The sequence below is a fragment of the Notechis scutatus genome, chromosome 1 (genome assembly GCF_049901735.1).
Source record: "Notechis scutatus isolate UNSWTSFEM ecotype Mainland chromosome 1, rNotScu1.2, whole genome shotgun sequence".
Taxonomy (NCBI): Eukaryota; Metazoa; Chordata; class Lepidosauria; order Squamata; family Elapidae; genus Notechis; species Notechis scutatus.
In genome coordinates, this window is record NC_142009.1 from 24790667 (window position 1) to 24808146 (window position 17480).

At 42.8% G+C, this 17480-nt stretch overlaps 2 protein-coding genes across 2 annotated transcripts in view; both read right to left on the minus strand.

The window, feature by feature from the left end:
* Positions 1-5785, minus strand: part of FSIP2 (fibrous sheath interacting protein 2) — a 62339-nt gene extending 56554 nt beyond the window's left edge. Inside the window, exons 1-4 of the mRNA XM_087954701.1 lie at positions 5678-5785; positions 3214-3339; positions 1559-1720; positions 1059-1148 (exon numbers count right to left, since the gene is read on the minus strand). Coding sequence (XP_087810827.1) covers positions 1059-1148; positions 1559-1720; positions 3214-3339; positions 5678-5785 — 486 coding nt within the window. The remainder of the gene's footprint in view (positions 1-1058; positions 1149-1558; positions 1721-3213; positions 3340-5677) is intronic.
* Positions 5786-13572: 7787 nt separating this feature from the next.
* Positions 13573-16330, minus strand: LOC148132708 (uncharacterized). The gene is made up of 2 exons (XM_087959011.1): positions 15524-16330; positions 13573-13722 (listed from the first exon to the last, which is right to left on the minus strand). Exons 1-2 carry the CDS (start codon positions 16146-16148, stop codon positions 13613-13615), a joined length of 735 nt encoding a protein of 244 aa, XP_087815137.1. The 5' UTR covers positions 16149-16330; the 3' UTR covers positions 13573-13612.
* Between the last annotated feature and the right edge of the window lie 1150 nt (positions 16331-17480).

Consider the following 17480-nt stretch of genomic DNA (forward strand, 5'->3'; position numbering starts at 1 on the left):
TTCCATTATGATGAAGTGTTTTGAGAAATTGGTAAAGGACTAAATGGTTTCATGCCTTCTCTCTACATTTGACTCATTACAATTTCCTACATCAGATAAGGAGAGCACATCTTTCTTTTTACAGAGGCACAGTTGAGAGCATTTTAACAAACTGCATCAATGTTTGGTTTGGTGGCAGCTGTGCCTTAGATAGAAAGTCCACACAGAGAGTGGTAAGGACAGCTGAGAAGATTATAGGAAGCTCACTTCCTGTTATTTAGGATACTGCTTATAAGCGCTATGTGCTTAGAGCTCAAAGCATTGTCAGAGACCCCACACACCCATTTTATGGTCTGTTTCTGTTGCTCCCCTCTGGAAGAGGTTTCAAAGTATTTCTAGCAGGACTACCAGATTCTGTAACAGCTTTGTTCCCTATGCCATCCGTCTGGTAAACTCACAGGATTCGTTTTTCTCACCATGTACATGTTTACATCTATGCTGTTTCCTGTGTCATATAATATATGTGGGTATAGGCATAACTTCGTATGTATTTATTTTATTGTGGTTATACAGTGTATATTGGAGGTAGCGACCCTTTGAAAGCTGTATGCAATGAAATTTCATTTTAATGTATGCCGATTAGTGTACATTCAAAGTGACAATAAAGTTATTCTAAATTCTAATGCACTGTTTAACTGTGGAAATCACTGCTAGCATGAGTGATGAAAACAGCCAATTTGGGTGATTTTAAAACAAACATTCCTCAGACCTTCAAAGCCTACTGGTAGCTGTTTATTAAGTTTTTAATTATGGGCAGCATGCTTTAATATGTTACTTTCTAGATAACAACTGCAGAAGTCAAAAAGGAGTATTGCCATTCAATCAAAGATGATGAGGTTCCCAATGTATCTAGAAAGTGGGATCAGATGGGCTCTGGGCCTTATCAAGCAGTGCTTCCTGAGCAACATACCAGCTAGATTTTCTGAATAGTACATATTCAGTGGATACTAAAATAAGAAATTACATTTACAGTATTCTTGTTAGCATAGGAGGAAATTTCAAGGGATTCCAGGACTTACTTGTTCTTTTAGGTAATGCTTTTCAAACTCCAGCTTGCGGGAGGTCAAATACTGTCTGTATTCATTAAATTCCTTCAGAGTACACACAACCTAAATAACAAAAAGTGAGAAAATTGCAGTTTGTATTGAGAAGCTTACCAAGCTAGTTACCAATTTGGGACTCCCTTGAGAATTTTCAAAGAGTTAGAAGATAAAAGAAAATGTGGAATATCTTAAAAATTTACCCCTAAGAATAAAAGAGGTCTTTGAGTCTTGACAGGGAAAGTCTATCCGCCCCACCAAAAATATGTAGACATTGAAGGCACCCACTGATACCGTAGCAGTTCCAAGTTCCAAGTTTGTATTTAATACGGTGTCACAAATAGACTTTGAAATAAGACTGTTCAACTGTGATATTTACTACTGTTTAGTTCACAGTAGTAATTTTAATTTTTCTTCTACCATGTTACCGTTTGTTGCTTTAATAACTTTAATAGAAGACAGAATGGACCCAAACTTACTTTGTTTTTGTCAGTGATCAGGCCAGACTTTTTCAGTCTTCGCAGATTGTCTTTACGCTTGTAGTAAGCACGCAAGTGGGGGTCATGAAGACTTTTGTATTTGGGGGCCATGATCTTACAGTATGGGTCACTCAGATCAAAAGTAGCTGATGGCTGATAGAGCTGAAAGAAACACAAAAGATTGATGAGAATAAAGAAAGATGGCATCCCTCAGAATCTATTGGGAACCACACATAATCCCGGGGGGGGGGACCCACCATGCCTGATCTATCAATGACTTCATAGGTCTTATACAAAGAAATATTAGGAAATATTTCACTAGGAAAGAGTCTGTGAAAAAAAGTATGTATAAAAGAACCCTCTTTGAGGGAGATGCGTGGTTTAGAAATATGCTAGATGATAGATAGCAATAGCATTTAGACTTATATACCACTTCACAGTGCTTTTTAACCCTCTCTAAGCAGTTTTACAGAGTCAGCATAATGCCCCCAAGAATCTGTGTTAATTTAATAGAAGCTACTGTGTTAATTAGATAGATAGATAGACAGAGACAGACAGATGATAGCTAGCTAGATGATAGATAACATAGCCATCCTGTTTCCCTGAAAATAAGACCTACTCCAAAAATAAGACCTAACCTGATTTCTAGTGTGCTCCTAATATAAACCCTACCCCAAAACTAAATCCTCATCAATAAGGTGAGCATGGCCAGCACTGGAGGTGGCGAGGGTTTGTGGGCCGACAGTGTCCAGAAGCAGCCACAGCCTGCGCTGCACAGGTGAGTTGACAGAGACAGAAGTGGGGGAAGAGGCATGCGATCCAGACACGCTGCATGGGAAGAGGCATGCGATCCAGACACGCTGCATGGGATGCAAGAAAGCTGAGAGTTGGTGGGCCAAAGCAGGCAGGCAGCCATGGGAGGCTCATCTTCACGCAGCAGCAGACAGAGACAGAGGTGCAGGGAAAAAGACAGGTGATCCCGCTGCACCACATGGGCAGGCCAAGAGACATGAAAATGAGCCTCCCGCAGCCACCCACTTACTCTATCCCACTATCTCTTGGCTTTCCTGCTCCATTGTGGCCACGAGCAAGCAGAAGTGGCCAGCAGCCACGCAGGTTCCTGTTGGATGGGGTTGCCGAAGCTGCCGCTGTCAGCACCCCCATCCATTTTGAATTGGATTTGGGGCTGCCACAAGGTTCATGAGGTTCACAGTGAGGAGACAGAGGCATGGAGGGAAGGCAGGTGTCAGGGCATGGATGGCCTGGCTGCATGGATCTCAGGTAAGACGGTGCGGGGCATGTGGGGCAGCTCCACCCTCTGCCTCATGGGGGCAGCATAGGCACATTGTGCAGCCTCCTGCCCTATTGTGGAAAACTTGAAGAGAGAGAGTGAGGGAGAAGGAGAGGGAGAGAGAATGAATTCCCACACTAGTTTTTACCAAGAAATGTAGCTTCAAGAGAGAGGAAAGGGCCAGGAATCAGAAGAATTAAGGGTTCTTTCCCACATTTACTTCTGAATTTCTTTCTCAGGATACTTTCATATATATATTTTTAACAACAACACGACACGCCCCATAAAAATTTATTTTTGTTCATGCTTTTGTATTTTGTGTGCATATTTTATGGAAAGCAGAACTGAGATAGTCTCTCTTCACCTTTTCACCCAAGTGTGTTCTGTAAAACATGGTATTGGAGCCAGGCAGAAATGGGATCTTGGTGAAAAGTGGCATGTCCAGAATTTGGTTGGGTCCCACAACTGGCATCTGTTTTCCAGGACCCAACTAGAAAATAAAAAAAAGCATAGAGGAATCATGTTATTCATTATCTGTTTTACATAACTCAGCAGTAATTTGCTTCAGTATTTTAAGATCTCCAAGAATATAACACAAGCTTTGGCCTTGGTTTGGTCTCCCCTTCCAAGCCAGGGTTAGTGTAAGTTTGTTTATCGAATTTATTTGCCACCATCAGGTGACTCTGAGCAGCTTACATCAAAATAAAACCCACAAGCATTCAACAATTATATGACATGTAGTTTGTGTAACAATAGTGTTACATGTGTCATACTTCAAAACTGTCTGTACCAATGCATTCTGGATCAATTGTACCTTCCAAATATACTCTTCAGTAGAATGCATTGCAATAATCCAAGTATGAGATGTCCAGGGCTAAGAACAGAGCCTCACAATCCAGAAAAGAGTGCAATTGGCGCACCACACAAAGTTGTGTGAAGAGTCTCCTATCCATGACTGTCATGAGTCTAGGACAGGACTGTCAAACTTGCGGCCCACGGGCCAGATGTGTCATGCGCTGGCCACACTGTCGCCCGGTTTAGCGAAGGGGAAAAAAGTCCCGATATGTCATGTGACACCATGATGATGTGAGTTTGACACCCCAGTCTAGGAGAATGCACAAGTTACACACTGAGTCTATCTGGGGTAGTGCCATCCCTTCCAGAACTAAAGGTGATAAGCCTCTGGATCCTGAAGCTCTGCATACCCACAGCCACTCCATCTCACCAGAGTTCAGTTGAAGCCTGTTGTCCCCCATCCAGGCCTCCACAGCCTCCAGGCTCCGCATATTTTCAGAACATAACTGTATATTTACTGCATTTGTTTTTTCATTTCATTCAGCTTTTCTCCAACAAGCTCAGAGAGAATCCAATTTTTCCTTGTCGTATATTAACTTGGCTATTGGGACTTTATAAATTTTGATTATTTTTTTTTACACATTTCTGAACAGGCCCTATTTGTCTGGAGGGGGCGGGAATCTTTAATTCCTAGTCCCAAGTAAATTCCACTATATTTATGTCTTTTACATGAATAAATATTTCAGGGGAATTTACAGAGACCTTGCTTGGCTTCTGCCAGACACCAAGGTTCACCTATTTTTTTAAAATTTTCAGTTGTTTTGATTAAAGAAATAAACATAAAATCTAATATGCATCAATACAACACCACTCAATATTAGAAACAAAGTATACAAGGTCAGTATCATTGTACAGAAGTAGACTGCATTAAACCAGAAGATGGAATAATAGTCTATCTGACTAGATTTAATGTATTATAGCAGGGGTGTCAAACTCCTGGCCCTCTGGCCGGATGTGTCACACGCTGGCCACACCCATGCCCGTTTAGCGAAGGGGGGAAAAGTCGTGATACATCACATGACGACGCCATGATGATGCGAGTTTGACACCTCTGTATTAAAGGATTGAGCTTGTTCTATACTGGCATTTTATTTATTTATTCAATTTCTACAGCTTTGGATATTTTATTATTTATCTTTAGTTTATTCAAACATCACTTATTTATTTACCGCTTTGTATATTTTTATCATATTAGCAATGCTATATTTTAATTGTACTTCATCATAATTGTTATAATCTACCAATAAAATGTAAAAAAACAGATCACCTCTCCTTCCTCACACAGGCTTCATTAATATTCCTATAAACTAGAAGTTGTATATGGTCACATCGCTGACTTATCTTTAAGTGAATGGTCACTTTTACTTAAAGTCAGTGATGTGGCAGGCATTTTGTGACAGCACCCATTACACACACAAAACACACACACACACACACTCAAAAGGGGTCATCAACCCTAAAGTGTTGGAGATTTCTTTGAGTCCTCTTTAGCAGAAACAGCCAAAAGATGTTCCTATTAAACTCATGTTAAAATTTAATTTTTCTTCTTAGTGCAGAGTTTCTCAATCTTGGCGATTTTAAGACATTTGGCTCAACTTCCTCATTTTCTTGGCTGTATGCTGGCTGGGGAATTCTGTGTATTGAAGTTCATACATCTTATAAGTTTCTGAAGTTAAAAAATACTGGTCTGAGCTATTTACCAAAAGGAGAACCAAGCTAGTAAATGGAATAAGCCCTACATAAGTTTATACACAGAGCCAATTTGGTGTAGTGGTTAAGGCATCAGGCTAAAAATCAGAAGTTCATGAGCTCTAGTCCCATCTTAGGCATGAAGTCAATTGGGTGACTTTGGTCCTGTCACAGACTCACCCCTAAGAAGCATCCACATATCATAAAAGTTGCCAAGGTTGAGAAACACCGTCCCACTGCAATAATGAGAGTTAGTTCAACTGCATTTTTCCTTGCCCACTCACTTCTATTACATCCTCTTCAGGTTCCATGGCTTCAAGTGCTGTCCGGGCACTTTCTGTTAAGTAATGTCCCATGGCTGCCTTTAGGACCCCTGGGATGGGGTACGTCATCTTGATGGTTCACGGTGAGCTGCTGCCCTTGGAGGACATAGCTTCCAACTGCCACCTCTTAGCAACCCTTCTAGAACATTCCTAGACGTTGTTAGCAACAAAGGTTCTGCTAATTTGGTCCTAGTTGCTACCTTCACATTCTCTATGGAGCTTTCAACATCTCACAGGAAGGAATCTGATGCTGGAATCCCATTCTGTCAGGTGATCCTTACTTATACTGCATAACATGGAAGCAAAACTGTTGTGTGCGTACAGTAATTATTATACAGTGCACCTACTAAATGATACAAGATTTATAGATCAGGAGGAGTCAGGTATTTCTTGAGTTTATTGCTATGTCAGTAACGAGCCCTTTTGTTGTCTTGGACTGTCTTGCGGACTTGTGATGCCAAATGTAGGGACAAATTACCCGGAATAAAATCTCCAATCTTGCCTTGATTCCTTTCTGCCAGTGGTAATTATTTGTATCCTGATTTCAAGCACCCATGGCATTTAAATAGCTTCTCCTATGTTCTGCATAAGGAAGGATCCTGAATGAAATAAAAAGCTCACGTGTATTATTCAAACACTATTCTCTATACGTCCCCCTGTATGCGCTCATTCTCCTAACGGGGAATTACCTCAACAAGCTTCTCTAGAAGCTTGTTTCTAAATTCTCTAAACCCAGGAGCTTGCTCTTCCTGAGACCATCATCTGTGAACTATCCTTAAATATCACATTTCGATTCTTATTATGTTACAGAGCACCTGATTATGACATCGAACATGTAAACAAGCTAAACACACTCCTAACATGGGCAGCATCCTGCCCACACGCTTTTATCTTTCTTGGTGACTTCAATCTACCTCATATTGACTGGACCCTAAATGAATGTACAACTGAACCCATACACGCAATCTTCTACAATGCTGTTACAAATCTGGGACTGGAACAACAAGTAACCAACAACACTAGACTAAACAACTGCCTCGATCTCATCTTCTGCAATAGTTTGAATTTAATTTACGGAATACAAACTAAAGAACCCTTTTCCAGCAGTGACCACAATATGATTGACTTTTGTCTCAACATACGCCCACACAAAAATCATCACAATGACGTAATCCCCAATTATAACTTCAAAAAAGGCAACTATGATCTTATAGACAACGATCTCTCATCCCTTGATTGGCAATTTCTATTCACTGGATGCAATACTTTTGAAGACCATTACAACATATTTTTACTTGAAGTCAAAAGAGTCATCAAACTATATGTACCAACAACAATTCCCAAAACAAAAAAAAAACCAGATTACCCATAACAATAAGGAAACTTCAATCCAAAAAGAGATCACTCTGGCAGAAAAACAAATCTGGTCACATTGCCAATTTCAAAAGCCAATACAAAAATTTATGCCACCAGATAAAGACTGAATGCACCAATTATCACATTAAACAAGAAGAAAACCTTCTATGCACCAATTCCACCCGTGCTTTTTACAATTTTGTAAACAACGAACTAAAAGACTCAAAGTCCATCCCACCCCTGATAGGACCTAATGGTAAAGACTGCAACGACGACACCATTAAAGCCAACATCTTTAACACATTCTTCGGCTCAGTATTTGTAAACAGCAATGGATCATGCCCAGTATTTCCTAGCCGAACCACAGACAACTACAATGATCTAATACAGGGGTGTCCAACCTTTCACCTTCCCTGGGCCACATTAGAAGATGAAAATTTGGTTTGGGCCGCACATAATTAAATTAAATAATTAAATTAAATTAAATTAAATTAAATTAAATTAAATTAAATTAAATTAAATTAAATTAAATTAAATTAAATTAAATTAAATAATTAAATGAAATGAAATTAATTAAATTAAATTAAATTAAATTAATAAAATAATAAAATAAAATAAAATTATTTATTATTAATTATTTATTAAAATTATTTATTTTTTATTTTATAATTTTCCGGCCAAATTTTGCGGGGAGGAGGGGGAAAAAGCTCGCCCGCCTCGCGCCTACCTCTCCTCCTGCAAATTATTTATTTTTTACTAATTTTCCGGCCAAATTTTGGGGTGGGGGGAGGGGGAAAGAAAGCTCGCCCGCCTCACCCCTACCTCTCCTCCTGCAAATGCAGCAGCGGTGGCGGGGGCAGAAGCAGCAGCGGCGGTGGCGGCGGCGGGGGCAGAAGCAGCAGCGGCAGCAGTGGCAACGGGGGCAGAAGCAGCAGCGGCGGCAGCGGCGGGGGGGCAGAAGCAGCAGTGGCAGTGGGGGGCAGAAGCAGCAGTGGCGGCGGGGGGGACAGAAGCAGCGGCGGCAGCGGCGGTGGGGGCAGAAGCAGCAGCGGTGGCGGCGGCAACAGCAGGAAGTGGCGGGGCGGGACTTTTGGGCTGCGGCTGCCCGCCTTTTCTGTTGCTCGCCTCGCCCGCCCCGCCTCGCGCCTGCCTCTCCTCCTCCTCCTCGCTGGATCTTTCATGAAGGTTGGGGTGGGCATTGGGCCGCATTACGAGGCGACCTGGGCCACATGCGGCCCATGGGCCGCGGGTTGGACAAGCCTGATCTAAGTGCTAGAGCCCACTGTAACTACATAGCCAAAAAGGCATTATGAGTTGTTAACCTAATCCTATGTAGCTTTTTCTCTGGTAATATCACACTACTAACTAGAGCATACAAAACATTTGCTAGACCAATACTCAAATACAGCTCATCGGTCTGGAACCCACATTATGTATCTGATATTAGCACAGTTGAGAAAGTCCAGAAATATTTCACAAGAAGAGTTCTCCACTCCTCTACTCGTTGTAGAATACCTTGAAATTCTAGACCTAGAAAACCTTGAATTACGCTGTCTTCGGTCTGATCTAAGTATGGTAGATAAAATCATACATTGCAATGTCCTACCTGTCAATGAATACTTCAGCTTCAACCATAACAACACAAGAGCACACAATAGATACAAACTCAAGGTTAACCGCACCAAACTTGATTGCAGGAAATACGACTTCAGCAACAGAGTGGTCAATGTCTGGAATACTCTACCTGACTCTGTAGTTTCTTCCCCAAACCCCAAAAACTTTAACCTTAGACTGTCTACTATTGACCTCACCCCTTTCCTAAGAGGTCTGTAGGGCGCGTGCATAAGCGCACCAATGTGCCTACTGTCCCTGTCCTATTGTTTCTTTTATTTTTCTTTTAAGTACCCATTTCATGTATTCATAACTATGTATATACTTATACCTATTATCTTGTAAGCAATTGACAAATCAAATCAAATAAATAAATAAATAAATAAAATAGTTCATTCCCAGAGGGGCTATCCAAGTGTCAAGAATAATGGTATCTCCCACTTATATTCTCCAGAAAATGGTACTGAGTATATTGCCTCTGGATATATCGATCATGATTAGTAGCCCTCGATAGCCTTATCCTGTATCAGGGGTGTCAAACTCGATTTCATTGAGGGCCATATCAGGACTGTGTTTGACCTCGAGGGGGGGAGTAGGTGTGGCTGGCTTGGGCTTAGCCAGCTTGATGTCCTGCAATCCAAACATGGCCCTCCTGGGCTCCGTTTTTGGCTGCGACAGCAGGGGTGGGATTCTACCAGTTCGCACCTATTCGCTAGAACCGGTTGTCAACATTCTAAGAAGTTCAGAGAACTGGTTGTTAGAAGAAATTACTGGCCTAATCCTGTAAGGAAGGCAGGAAGGAAACATTCTGGTGTTGCTTACAGAAACTGCCTCTCAGTTAACCCTTATTACATTCTTGGCAGGACTAGACTTCCTGTCTCAGGGACATCTCTGGAGTTATTTTTCCACTCCTTTGCTGGTACTTTGCTTGTGAGGAGTGACCATTCAAAGTTACAATGGCACTTTAAAAAGTGACTTAGACCATTTTTCACACTTACGACTGTTGCAGCATCCCCACAGTCATGAGGCCAGGCAAGGAGATGCATGCCTCGATGTGAGTGATATTGAGTTGGCCACGCCCAGCCAATAACATGAACACCAAGCCATGTCCACCAACTTAGCCATGCCCACAGAGCTGGTTGTTAAAAAAATTTGATCCCACCCATGTGCGACAGCTTCCTGCAGCCTTCTGCCAGTGAAAACAGAGCTCCGTTTTCACTGGCAGAGGGCTGCAGGAGGCCATCACAGCTGAAAACAGAATTCAGGAGGGCCACATGCAGCCCTCCCGAGCTGTTTTCGCTGGCAGAGGCACCGTAGGCTGGTCCTTCTGGCCCACAGGCCTTGAGTTTGACACCCCTGTCGTATATGAAGTTCTAGTTCTTTTTTGAAATCACAAAAACTGATTAAAAAATTATCACTGCATCTTGTGGTAGTAATTTACATGTAGTCAGAATTTTATATCCTGGCTGAGCTTTTGGTGTGCTTTTGGTTTCCTGAATTGATAATAACAGCTCATGAAACCCTCCAAACCACATATACTCTCCATGTGCTAGGGTATGACTCTCATATTTTTATAATCTGGGCTGGAGTTCTAGGCACCATAAGCCAAGACATGTGGAGGGGTCCTAGTTTGGAAAACAAAGCTTAGCTCACCACGGAAGTATTTCCAGCCCCATTTATCTTGGTTCACTGTTTTAATTCCTTTTCAGTTCTACAACATCCTCCTTCCTCACTACAGTTATAGGAAGAATCTTGTGTCCAACTTTGTGATGAACTCATATTCAAAACTGAATTTTTATTTCAACCTTTCAAAACTTGCAGTGTTTGCCTATGTTTTCAATGATTTATCAGCCATGAACTAACATGTATTTCCTGTTTGGCCAGCATGTTCAATGTAACCTGCTATATATAATAAAGCTGGGGTCTCTTTCCCGGTGCAATCACTTTATTCACACTTATTTGAAACAACTCTTATTTGCCCATTCAGTCCACTTAGGTTCATATTTTAGGAGACTGTTACAATCCAAGTAGATTTCTTCACCATCAAGAATAATTTGCTGTTGTATGAGGACTTTTGGTTTGAAACTACACATAGTAGCAGCTTTTTGTTAAAGCATGGGACAGGATGTGTGCATACATCTACGATGAAATGGATGGAGTTCACGGTCAGACCCCTTGGGAGGAGATGGGGAGCTGTGATGAATCTTTAGCTACGGTAATTCAATCATGTCAAGTTTACATATCTTCACGGACAAGGTTAACAACTTTTGATTTTTTAAATTTTATTTTGGGTGACAGCTGTAAATCCAGATGCATAAGAGACCTAGAAAAAATGTGTGTTATTAGAAGGACCAAAAGTAGTCAGGCAAACTCTATATACATAATAGAAATAGAAATACTATGTATGCTCACTGACACAGACACGTGCCCAATTGTTACAATAAAAATATTTATTTTTATAAATATTTATTTTACAACTTTTTAAAAAATTTATTTGTTCAATCTCTATGGCCTCCCATTTCAGTCAATGACTCTGGGCAGCTTATAATTCATAAAATATATTACAATTATAAATTAAAAAACTTTTTAAAGCAAGAAAGCAATTAAAACAGTAAAAGAAATAGTAAAAACATTCATTTCAACATACATAAAAGCAAGATACTTGGCTGGTTTGCAATATATCCAGGAAACGGAGCCCTTAGCACATTCAGCATCCCTGGCTTGGGAACACAACCAGGTTTTTAGGGCCTTACCAAAAGCTAACAGTGTTGGGGCCACTCTGATCTCCAACGGGAGAATGTTCCCTAGAGCAGGTGCCATGGAATGGGACAACTCCGCGCTGCTAGCTCCTCGACACTACCAAGTCCCTCTGCCAACTCACAGCTGCCATGTTGTTGCAGGACATCTCAATATAGGAAATTCGCTGCAGGAGCCAGATGGCTTTGGGTCCACCTGCCCAGCTCTCCATATGGTGCTACCCCACCCATTTATCCTGCCGTCTGAAAGTCTGCTTGCCCGCCTGCCCTTCTCTCCATACTGTGCCCACAGCAATTACAGAATCTGGGAAGCCCACCAAGAGATCAAGGCAGCCTGCCTCTCCTATTGTTGCTTCTGTCAACTTAGTATGCAGAAGCAGACTGCCTGTGCCACCATGCCTGCAGGCAGGACCCAATCCTTAAGGCCACTGATCAACTTGCCCACTAGGAACCTGTCTAGCCCTCTTCCAAAGTCATCCAAACTAGTGGTATCACCACAGCATATGCCACCTGTTGAAATTACAGGTTGATTATCCCCTAGGTGAAGAAATGTTTCCTCCCTATTGGCTTCAAATCTTCTACTGGTCAGTTTCATTGGGTGACTTCTAGTTCTAGTATTATGGGAGATGATGTCATTCTTACCTTATTCATGTTTACATTTTCTTTACTTTGCTTAATCTCAATGAACCTCACTCTTTCCTTACAAACAACTTTTCTCTAAGCTAAACAGTTTCAACTGTTCCATGTTGTCATCGTAAAGAAATTGTTCAAGCTTTGATCATCTTGCTTGCCTACTTCTACAAATTCTCCAGCTCCACTGTATCCTTGAGAAGTGGTAACAAGAACTATGCAAAATATTCTAAGGAGGGCCACACCATGGACAACTGAAGGGCCTATTAAAGAGTTTCTCTAATACTTGAAAGAGGGTCAGCACCCACCCTAAAGGCCATCATCTCTGTTGTCCCAGAATGCAAGATATAGATTCATGAATTTACAGGAAAGGACATTGTAGTTGACTGTTAAACAAACATCTTATTTATTAAGAAGAGCAGCTCTACTATGGAATCATTTATCAAGAGAAGTAATGCTATCTTTTTTTTTCACTATTCAGGCAGAGACTGGACAATTTAGACCAGGGGTGTCAAACTGGATTTCTGCTAGGGCCAGATCAGCATTGTAGATCTTGTCTGCGGGCTGGCAAGGGGACAGGACGGCAGGGGGACATGGGCCATTTTTGGGCCCTTTTTTGGCCATTATCAGCCTGTTTTTCAGCCTGTTTTAGGCCCGATTTTCAGCCCATTTTTTGGCTGTTCTGGCCTGTTTTTCAGTCCACTTTGGGCCTGTTTGGGGTTTGGGGCCTGTTTTTTATCCCGTTTTGGGCCTGTTTTGGGCCCGTTTTTCAGCTGGCAGAGTACTGGAGGAGGCCATGGAAGGTGAAAATGAGACGTGGAGGGCGCACACAGTCTGCTTTAGCCACCAAAGGCACCACAGGCCAGTCCTTTCATATTTCCAGATCGGCCCCGTGGGCCGGATTTAAGCACCCCACAGGCGACATCCGGCCCGCTGGCCTTGGGTTTGACACCCCTGATTTAGATTCTTGCATTTAGGAAGTTGGACTTAGTGGCTCTTCCAATCTTTAGAGTTTCTACTAATCTTACCATATCTATTCAGAGTAGCAAGTTGGGATAACAATCAAATAAATTAGACTTAACCACCTTTTTAAACATGGCACCTTGCTGCCATAAGGCTGTCACTTCTGACTTAGAATGCAATAGAATCCTGTATTTCATCATGACCAACCAGAAAATACTTATAATTCCATTATAATTCCATATATAACTTGTCATAAATTATACAATAGCAAAAAGGGAAAAAGATAGGAGGAAAAGGATATGAATTTAAAATTTACCTTTAAGTTATAATGGAATATACTGCCCAGCCACTAAGCAAACTGCTTTCAAATATGAGGGCCTCATTTTTGGCTAAGCCCCCTTTAAACTTGATATTTTTGCATAAAAAGTGAATTAATTTCTGCAACATCTTTACCTTCCCACTAATCAAGTTGGAAAAAGAAGTCAGGCAGTTAGTTCAGCTTTTACAAAAACAATTTTCCCGCATCTTATACCCACCTTAATCATGTAGGGAGGGTGATGTGCTGGCAGGGAAGCAAGCTTCATGCTGTAGAATAGTTGTAGAAGTAATAGCCTCCATATGCCACGATTCCAAACCACAGCATTGCTCCAAAAAATTGCATCACTGATTTGTTCAACCGCACTAAATTGGCTTTAAGGGAAGAGAAAAATTATTTATTCTTGATCATATCAAATGATATACAAGAGGCCACATCTCTGCTCTCTAGTAAAACTTATTCCAAAGGAAACAACAGAGAATGAAGAGGGTGACAGAGCCAGATGAGGAAAGAAGAAAAGAAGACACATTTATTTCATATATATTGGTAAGATGGGTGATCAATAAATTGGATAATAAAATAAAGATGGGCAAGATTTGGGTTGAAATTGACAGTGCTCAACTTATGACCACAATTGGGACAGGAATGTCAGTTGTAAGCTAGTGTGGTCATAAGTTGAGTCATCATGTGACTGGACCCAATTTTATAACCATTTGTGTGGCAGTCATTAGGTGAATTGAGCTGCCCCAATGGATGTTTTTTTAAAAGCTTGCTTAAAAGATTATTTGTTAAATATGAGTTGCTTGTCCAGCCACAGAATTCTGATCATGTGACTGTGGGATAATGCAATAGTTGCAAGAACAGGTTATAAAGCACTTTTTCTGAGGCTGTTGTAACTTTGAACTGTTGTTAAACAAGCATAAATTGAGCACTTGTATCCAAGTAATGGTTCAATTCACATTGCCAGCCTTTCCCAATTAACTGGGTGTGTCTGGACTACAATTTCCAGATTTCCACATCAGGAAGGAATTCCAGGAGTTGCTCTGATCAGTACTGTTTGCCAGACTAGGAAAATCTGCTGCATATAGTAAGTGATTTTGAAGGATAATTTTTACGACAGGTCGATGAGGAGAAAAGTGTTTCCAAATTCTCTGTGAATTTGGCATCGTTTTGTCAAAAAGCTCCAATCTCTGTGCATCTGCACAATACTCAGTTGCCAGGATCTACTTCTGGAAATATAGATCTGGCTTAGGGGGAAATGTTGGAAGGAAGACCACCAGGTCACAAATATCAAGATGTGGGCTACGTCTTCGTGATGAAAGCTCTTCCCTTTTATAATGTGGTCATGCCCATGCAAAAAGGGGGTCTTCCATCCCATTGTTGTGTTTGCTCTGTCGGCTATTTGCTTGGCTAGTAAATGCTCTAGAAAACAGTGAACCTGGTGAATTGGTGAATCTTCTTTCAATGATAGACTGACCTGACATTGCAAAGGGTAGCACAAGGAGCCCAAACTTGTTTAACAAGGGAACCAGGTAAGGATACTGGCCCCATTGCATAATGAAAATAATCACTGATTATTTTCCTTTCCTCCCTAACACACAGCCACCCTCCTGTGGCAGAGTGACTAAAACATGGGACTAAGACTGAGGAAACCCTCAATGGGTGCCTTTGATTGAACTGGTTATTATTGTTATGTGAAGGCACCTGGATTATCTGGTAGCAGTAGCTTCCTGCAAGGGTTGATGTAAATCCTACAAAGTCCCTGGTGAATGGAATATGATCGGCATGAAGAAGGCCTCTGGATCTATGCAGAAGGCCCGAAGATGCTTTTTCAAAAGGCAACTGGGCTTTCTGATTTTTCTTTGAAGAAGTTTCGCTTCTCAACCAAGAAGCTTCTTCAGCTGTGACTGGATGGTGGGGAATGGAAGGATTGGAGGGGAATTCAGTCAGAGCTGAAGAAGCTTCTTGGATGAGAAGCGAAGCTTCTTGGATGAGAAGCGGAACTTCTTCAAAGAAAAACCAGAAAGTCCAGTTGCCTCTTGAAAAAGCACCTTTCGGACAACCATGACCTGGATGACAGAGAATCTCCATAGACAAATGCATAATGCCCTTTCCTCAGTAGTAGGTAACCCGACAACCTTCTCTTTGCCTAACCATCTTTGCACAACCCCTCACCCGATGCCCCGTCCTTGACGCGCTTGAGCTCCAGGGCACCGTCGGGTCGCCCGGGTGCGAAGACGGCCGTGTGCACCTCCATGGATCCGGCACCTTCGGACTGGAAGATCTCACGGAGCAATTTCTCGAGTTGCAAGAGAGCCTGCTTTTCTTCGTCGGGCCGCGGCTGCACGACCACCCCCACCAGGGCAGCCGGGGAGTTCCGGCTTTGATCCCGCACGCCCTGCAACACTTCCCGCAACCGATCGGGCCGCTCCCGCAAGGACGACGGCCGGCACAGGAAGAAGATCAGCTGGCCCGACGGCGTGGACGGCAGGGAACTGGGCGCGGGGAACGGCCGCGTAGCAACGGGGGTGCAGGGTTCAGCAGAGCCGACCGGGCCGCCAGCGGTGACGGCGGCGCTCGTCGGGGGCAGCACGTGGTGTGCGAAGGAGCTGAGCACGGTTTGGCCCCCGTCGGAGCCCCACGACTCGCCGGCTAGCAGCACCACCTGCGTGCGCTGCACCACCGTCCCGTCCTCGCACGGCCCGGGTTCGCTCCCGCCAGCCACGCCGCCACCGCCACTGCCACCGCCGGTCCGCCGCCCGCCACCCGAGCTCCCACCCCGCTGCTCTTTGCGCTCCATCCCGCCCGGGTCCGTCCAGCCGCTCGCCGTGGCGGCGGCGCTTCCCGCGCGCCTCTCCTGCGTCTTGCGCGGGTGTCACAATCGTCTGCCGGCCCCTTCTGGGCGTAAGGAGCAGCGTGGAGTCCCGGCCTGTGACCCCGCGGCTTTCCTGTGAGGGGAAAAGCCGCCTGACCGAGCTGCCTTTCGTGCCCAGAGCTGCCCCGACGCGAGCGCGCCTCCCTACTGGGCGCTTTGTTGGAAGGAAGGTCGGCCTTCCGCTTCGTTCTCAGGTTCCACCACCCGCAAGGCGTGCGCTAGATGCAGCCTCTGGCCGCCATCCTATACCTTGTTTTTCACCATTAAGGGCGGGAAAGGACTCCATGGAGAATATGGATAGAAGAAACAAGAGGGGCTTCGTTGGGTCTATAGAACTCAGTTTGATCGAGGCGCTTTGCGTGCATTTCTTGACAAATTCAACCAATTTCCTTTTCCCTGTCTCTTGTAGCATACTAACCTATTTAGTTGGTTCAAAGCCCTGCTATATTCGGTGGGATTTTTCCTCAATATAGTACACCCTCTAAATCCACAATTTTATGGATCAGAGATGTCCAGATTCTACTGACTGTGCATAATATCAAATACAATCTTAAATGCATTGCTGTCATCCATAGCAAACCATGTGCTTTGCTTTACTGCCTTAGTGTTCATTTAATGACTGCCGCAAAAGGTCATAAAATCAGGTCAGTCATGTGAGGGTCGTGATTTACGACCATCACAGGATACGATTATGATGGCAGGCTCCTTTTCTGCACAACTCGAGGACTAGCCATAAAGCACACAGGTAGTTAATTTGGAATCCAGGGCAAAATCATTTTTCCGCAGAACTGAAAAGTACCACTGTAGATTGCTAGTGAACATTTGTATACATGTCCCCATATGGGGTGAAAGTTTTCTATAGAAAACAAGTCCATTAAAGAGAAAACTAATATGAACTATCCCTTCTCCCTCCACATGCTGATTTTCTTTCTAGGTGGTGATGGTTTTAGATGGTGATGGACAAACAGCGTGTCAAGTGTTGCAATTCGCATTGGATTTTGGTGATTGAGTCTTCAAAATTCAGAAAGAAACTGCAAGATGACTCTCACCAGAATTCATCAGCAAGTTCGATTCTGTTTCGTTAAAAAGAGCAAAAGTAGAATTTAAATCTTGATATGAGTAAAAAAAATAATTGGATGTATGGATTTCTCTCCCATTCTAGCTTTACAGCTTTCTTATACTGACAGTCTTTATATATATTTTTAATTCCTCATGTGTTCATCTTTACATAGAACTATCCAAGGTTTGGGCCTCTTG

What these genes read in the sequence shown, in the direction of transcription:
- LOC148132708 (XM_087959011.1), bottom strand. Translation starts at nt 16,148, where the DNA reads ATGGAGCGCAAAGAGCAGCGGGGTGGGAGCTCGGGTGGCGGGCGGCGG. An exon ending in CGTCAAGGACGGGGCATCGG is followed by an intron (nt 13,723 to 15,523) that starts GTGAGGGGTTGT and finishes CTTCCCTTAAAG; the next exon opens with CCAATTTAGTGCGGTTGAAC.